Source organism: Nelusetta ayraudi, unplaced genomic scaffold, assembly GCF_046127955.1.
Source record: "Nelusetta ayraudi isolate G7.1 ecotype Tasmania unplaced genomic scaffold, CSIRO-AGI_Nayr_v1 ptg000140l, whole genome shotgun sequence".
Classification (NCBI taxonomy): domain Eukaryota; kingdom Metazoa; phylum Chordata; class Actinopteri; order Tetraodontiformes; family Monacanthidae; genus Nelusetta; species Nelusetta ayraudi.
Window position 1 is genome coordinate 173924 of NW_027466190.1, and position 6077 is coordinate 180000.

At 49.5% G+C, this 6077-nt stretch overlaps 1 protein-coding gene across 4 annotated transcripts in view; it reads right to left on the reverse strand.

The window, feature by feature from the left end:
- The window catches only part of ift172 (intraflagellar transport 172), a 22266-nt gene continuing 16189 nt past the window's right edge, over positions 1–6077 (reverse strand). The window contains exons 33-49 of one of the 4 annotated variants that reach the window (XM_076013060.1): positions 5941–6077; positions 5697–5806; positions 5259–5388; positions 4342–4440; positions 4120–4229; positions 3957–4020; positions 3422–3508; positions 3207–3323; positions 2672–2782; positions 2318–2437; positions 2092–2187; positions 1927–1986; positions 1748–1846; positions 1367–1520; positions 1171–1262; positions 462–780; positions 1–384 (exon numbers count right to left, since the gene is read on the reverse strand). The exon at positions 5941–6077 is cut by the window's right edge and continues 44 nt beyond it. In XM_076013060.1, the coding sequence (XP_075869175.1) occupies positions 691–780; positions 1171–1262; positions 1367–1520; positions 1748–1846; positions 1927–1986; positions 2092–2187; positions 2318–2437; positions 2672–2782; positions 3207–3323; positions 3422–3508; positions 3957–4020; positions 4120–4229; positions 4342–4440; positions 5259–5388; positions 5697–5806; positions 5941–6077 (1676 nt within the window). In that variant the 3' untranslated portion in view covers positions 1–384; positions 462–690. Of the gene's footprint in view, positions 385–427; positions 781–1170; positions 1263–1366; positions 1521–1747; positions 1847–1926; positions 1987–2091; positions 2188–2317; positions 2438–2671; positions 2783–3206; positions 3324–3421; positions 3509–3956; positions 4021–4119; positions 4230–4341; positions 4441–5258; positions 5389–5696; positions 5807–5940 lie in introns of all 4 variants that reach the window. The other 3 variants (XM_076013059.1, XM_076013057.1, XM_076013058.1) reach the window with 3 other exon arrangements.

The following is a 6077-nucleotide window of genomic DNA, read 5'->3' on the forward strand; positions in this document are numbered from 1 at the left end:
AAAAGTGCAATATGATGTTTTATTTTCAAAAATATTTATCAAATGACACTTCATATATATCAAACCATAACGTTTCAAGCAGAGAAAGTAACTTCTCTCACACTACACAACAACACACACCAGATAAAACATTGGTCTCATCTGCTGCGTCTCAGAAATATGAGAGGCAACCTTTGGTTTTTGAGCAAGCCATCCTGAGAGATATGAATATATATATATATATATATATGTTTACATTTGTTTTTCCTTCCAAATCCTAGGACACAATTTTACTTACATTAGTGCCATTAGAGCTGCTCCATTATTTTACTGTTGGTCGGCTTAGCCAGCCACATCCTGGCACTTGTCAGTCAAGCTAAAAGCTACAAGCTACATCACAGCAGCCTGAGTCCATCAGCGCCAGTTACACACACACACACACACACACACACACACACACACACACACACACACACACACACACACACACACACACACACACACAGGCATTGTTCAGGTTCATTCTGAAAACATGTACTGCTTGTCAGTCAGCGTGATGGAAAAAACGAATTTTCACGAGTATTCACACGGCGACGTCAACAATTGTGGACAAAGAAGTGACGACCGGGGGGGGGGGTGGGGGGGGGGGGGAAGAGAGGCTGAGTAAAAACAAATTAATATGTGGCTGCAAAGAGAGAGGAGGAGCGTCGATCAGTGGAAGGAGAAGCCCGAGGCCGGTGGGTTGCCACACCACTGGTAGATGAAGCTGAGGACGTCCTGACACTCTGAGCTGTGAGTGGTCTGCAGTAGGGGAGGGAGACAGACAGACAGACAGACAGACAGACAGACAACCACATAATGCTTATAAACACTCTTTGGCTACATCAAGAACATTTTTTTAGAGAGAAAATAATTCTTATAATCTCACAAACAGGACCTGGTTTTCAAAGTATTAAACAGACAAACATTTAATTAAACTACAGGTCCGCTGTGGTTTGCACAAAGTCATACATAGTGCAACAACTGATATTAACTTTTCTACACGTTACTCACGTTCACCTCATCGTTATACCTTTCAATACTTTTGTTCTCTATTTCTACTCGTACACAGTTGGAGTCGCAATGGAAAAGTCATTTCCCCCTGGGAATGAAGACAGTAATTCTGGTTCTGGTTGTGATTCTGATTCTCACCTTTGCTGCCATGAGGAACTTGTTCCAGTCCTCCTTGTTGGCAGCTCTTCCCGCCGCGGAGAACTCCACCTTGTTCCTCAGCACTGGGTAACCTGGAGGCACCAAGAACGGCAGCAGTGAGGAGGGGAACCAGCCCACCTCCCCTCTGTGTGTGTGTGTGTGTGTGTGTGTGTGTGTGTGTGAGTGTGTGCGTTACCGGTGAGGACGCAGGGCAGCGAGCGGAGCCCCGTGCCGGCGGCCACCAGCGAGGCTTCGTACGAGTTCCTCTCGTCTCGCGGCAGCACCTGTTCCAGCCGGTTGTCCATGGACAACATCAGCACCCAGTCACGGATCTGCTCCCGCTGGGCCTCCTGGCGCAGCAGAGAAGGAGAGGGGGAAAAATGCAGAAGATGTTATAAAAAAAAAATAAATAAATAAAAAAAAAATGCCTTATGCGTCTAAAATAAGACACATTGTTGGCCATCGACTAATGGCCAGCTCATGGTTGGTTTGTTTTTAATGCGTCTCTAAATCAGACGGGTGGAGTTTTCAGTCACTCTGGGATTGTGAACATGTCTTGAAGGAGTCTCTGTCTCACCGTGACGCAGAGTTTGGAGGGAACAGGAACCTCGAAGGGGATGTCCGTGTCCAGGAAGTCGGAGAAGTCCAGAGCGTCCAGGGTTCCCTCGTCGATCGCCTGCAGACACAATCACCTGTTCAGCCATCTGGGGGTGTGGAGGGTGAGGAGTGGAGGAACATTTTGGCAAGTTGTCTCACGTCACACAGATCCAGGAAGTGATTGAGGAAGACGAAAGCCATGTTCTCCAAGCCGACCGCCTGCAACGGCAAAAAAATACCAACGTTGAAAAAACAAATCAACTGTGTTGGAGATCCAGAGAGGAGGAGATCTTCCTGTGGTGGTGCTGGTGGTGGTGGCCTCACCCTGCAGGCCAGCCCGGCCTCGTAGAAGGCCTTGTCGGCGGGGATGAGCTCGGTGTGACGCAGCAGCGACACCGACAGCCTGGCCGTCACGCCGCTCTGCAGGTCAGCGGCAGGAGGCGACCGCAGGAGGGAGAGAGAGAGAGAGAAGAGAGAAGAGGTGAGGAAATCTGAGGTGAGGTGAGGTGGTGTGACTCTGACTCCGCCTCTCAAGGTCGCCCGGTCCTACCAGCTGCTCCACGCCCCTGGCGGCGGAGCGCGTGGCGTAGTAGTGAGCGATGAGCAGCATCTCCTCAAAGTCCTGGTGAGCCGGGGAGTTGGCCTCGGCCGAGCGCGACATGTTCTCACACTGAGGAGGAGGAGACAAACGATCCTATAGTTATTATCGTGTCATTACAGTGTTGGCTGAGTCTTGACCGGTCTTGATCAAACATCCCCAGTCCGTCCAGTCCGAGACTGAGACAGGATCCAGTAAAAAGGCCTCCGAGTCCGAGACGAGACCAAGACCCTTAAAAAGTGGTCTGGAGACCGAGACCAGTCTCTAGTACTTCAACACTAGGACCAGCTGTGGTTCTTTTTTTACCAGCTGCAGAAGGAAGCTGCGGAGATCCGCCCACATGCGATAGGAGTCGGCGCCGTCAGTGTCAGGGAGGCCAATCACGTCCAGGAACAGCCGCTTGTAGATGTTGAAGTTCTGTGAAAAAATAAAAAGGAATCCCAATTTATTTGTCTGACTTTTTGAGAGATGAGATGAGATGAGATGAGATGAGATGAGATGAGATGAGATGGCATGAGGTGACATGACATGACATGAGGTGACATGACATGACATGAGATGACATGAGATGACATGAGATGAGATGAGATGACATGAGATGAGATGAGATGACATGAGATGAGATGAGATGACATGGCATGAGATGAGATGAGATGAGATGAGATGAGATGACATGACATGACATGAGATGAGATGACATGACATGACATGAGATGAGATGACATGGCACGAGATGAGATGAGATGACGTGAGATGAGATGAGATGACATGAGATGACATGAGATGACCTGATGAGTCTCTATATTGTTTGTCAGCGGCGAAGTGTCAGCGTGTTCCGTACCTGAGGATTAGGGGGCGCTCCGTGCTGAACGTAGAGCTGCAGCGCCTTCAGAGGCTCCTCCTCCTTGATGAGGTGGGTGGCGTACAGAGCCACGTACTTGTGGAGGATCTTAAAGTTCTGATGGTGGATGTGAAGAGGGGGTAAAATCACTCAGTATTACATTTAACAAGCTGCTGCTGCTGCTGCTGCTGACGACGTCATTGAAGTCGCTTCACCTGCTTGGAGGCCGTTTCTATACATTTGTCCCACTGCCCTCTGTCTGCGTACATGTCCAGGGCTGCCATGACGTCCACACCAACCAGCTGCTCACACACACACACACACACACACACACACACACACACACACACACACACACACACACACACACACACAGAAACAATGACAAAGGGGGCAAACTACGGCCTGGGGGCCATAAGCGGCCAGTTTAGCTTTTTAATCCGGCCCCCTGAACTTGAAAGAATTCTAATAATAGTAAGTGATCATAAAATAGCTGGATTTTCTTCATTTGTCAGAGCAAATACAGAAATAACAGAGTGTAAACAGAATGATATATTTAGCAGCTAAACATCTAGAGTCTAATGTTGAGGATGTTCTTTGTCCTGCTGGAAATAAAGCAGTTGCGCGAGAACGAAATTTCAACACAAAACTATGCTGCATTTTGCGCTGGATGTACAACCAAAGCAAAGCAAAGCAAAGCAAAGCAAAGCGCCCCCTGCAGGCTGGGAGCAGAGCGACGTTGGTACGTACAGAGTCCACTTTGCCCTGGTTCTTCAGGTGCTCCTTGTATTTCTGATCCACGTAGTCCTCGTACCTGAGCATCAGAGCGATGTCGTGTAAAACTAACAAACAATCAATGACAATGGCTCGTGACTCTGTGATTGTGATTGTGTGTGTGTGTGTGTGTGTGAACCTGGGGTCCTGCTCCTTGGCCACCCTCTTGGCCTTGTTCCACTCGTCGCCCTCCATGAAGACGTCGATGGCCTCCTTGACCAGGTCCACGTTGAGGTAGAGCTCAGCGGCCTGGGCGGCGACACAATAAATCTGAAGCAACCAACACACCTACTGAAGGAAGTGTGTGTGTGTGTGTGTGTGTGTGTGTGTGTGTGTGTCTACGAGTGTGTTCCTCTCTCACGTCGTTGTACTTCCTGCGCTGGGTGAGCCGCGGCCCGACCACCTGCACCACCTCCACCGCTCGCTCTCCGCTCAGGAACTTGATGGACAGCTCGGCAGCCTGGGGACAGAACACAGAAAATACTCAAATTTGGAGACTTTCTAAAAAAAATAAAAAAGCCTGATATTGAAGCTTCTCAAGGTCCTGACACACCGAGCAATAGATAGGCGAAGCCACGTGAATAAGCAACACGAAAATGTGAACTTTTCGCAGGTGAACTTTACAGAAATACTGTGTAAATTCTGTGTCTTTGTCCATGTTTCAGTAACAACAGGGTTCAACTAAAACAAAAAAAAGTTGGAGAAAAACATCATGGCTGGTTTCCTTCGGCAGGAAGCAGCGTATTGATCCCGCTGACCTCGGTGGCCTCCTGCTGGAACACCACCGGGGGGATGACATCACTCGGCCGCCCATCGCTCTTCCCTCCTCGCTCACTCGGCTTCATTAAAGTCCCACGAGGGTTCGAAACTGGGCATTGATCAGTGTGACCCCCCGTGACCCCATCCTGGGTGTCAGTGGGACCGGCCGAGCGTTCGCACTCGGAATGAGCTGGTCCGAGGGGGCGGCGCTACGATCGATGGCTCCGCTGTGCTCGTTTGCTGCCCGACCCCGGACCGAGATCTATTGATGACGGCGAGGATGTGACCTTTGACCCTGAGGCAATTATCTGAAATCAGTCAACGTGCGATTCTCTATTGGGTGATTTCTGCTAATTGGAGTTTTATTGAGCCGTGGTCAGGTGACAGAGAAAATCATTTATACCTCCCAGCCACAAGGTGTCACTGTCTCAGCTCTCACTACTACAATACAATACCACTACAGTAACATTTATGCCCGAGAAAAGCTTATTCATCCACGACTCTGACAGTTTGCCGTACCTTCATCCAGCACTTCTCCACCAGGGCGGCGTTGGAGTCGTCCTTCACCTTCAGGTAGAACTCCACCGCCCGCGCGTATTCCCCTGACTGCTCCCACTCCCTGGCCTGCTCCAGCAGACCCTCCGCGCCCCTGGGACACACGCAAAGCACATCAACGTTGCACTTAACTTTGGAAATTTCGGATGCCTTCTGCAGGAAGGATCTGCACAATGTCAGATTTAAACCCCCAGAGATCAGAGTGGTTGCAGCTACTGTTTATTTCTCATTATTCCCGGAAACAAGAAAGCCCTTGAATAAGGGTTTAAACTCAGAGGTTGGCAAACATTTGACTGGTGGGCCAGGAAGCTCCCATTTTAAAAGGTTTTTCCAGATCAATCTTGGCTTCCTTCGACCAGCCAGTTTCATTTTCTTTGGTCCTCACTGCTGCTACAAACTCACCGAATCCCCTTCTTGGACGTCTCGTTCTCGAACTCCTCCTGCAGCAGAGACAGTTTGTTGGGCAGATACTCCTTACAGATCCGGATGGCGTCGCTCCACATGTCTGCATCCTGGGAAATACAGACAACAACAACAACAACAGAAAGTGGTCAGTGGTCAGACCGGCTCCTCTTAAAGGATTCAAGTTCATTTTTCAGTATTTTTTTTTCTTTCTTTTATTTCCTGGAGCCAGCTTGGCTCTCACCTTGTAATATTTCACGGCCAGTTCAGGTCTCTGGGCGCGGAGCAGGAAGGCTTCGGCCTTCTGGAAGTCTTTCTGTTCAAAGCAGAACTTGGCTTGGTTGACCAGGACCTCGGACACGCTCTCTGGATCGTGGCCCT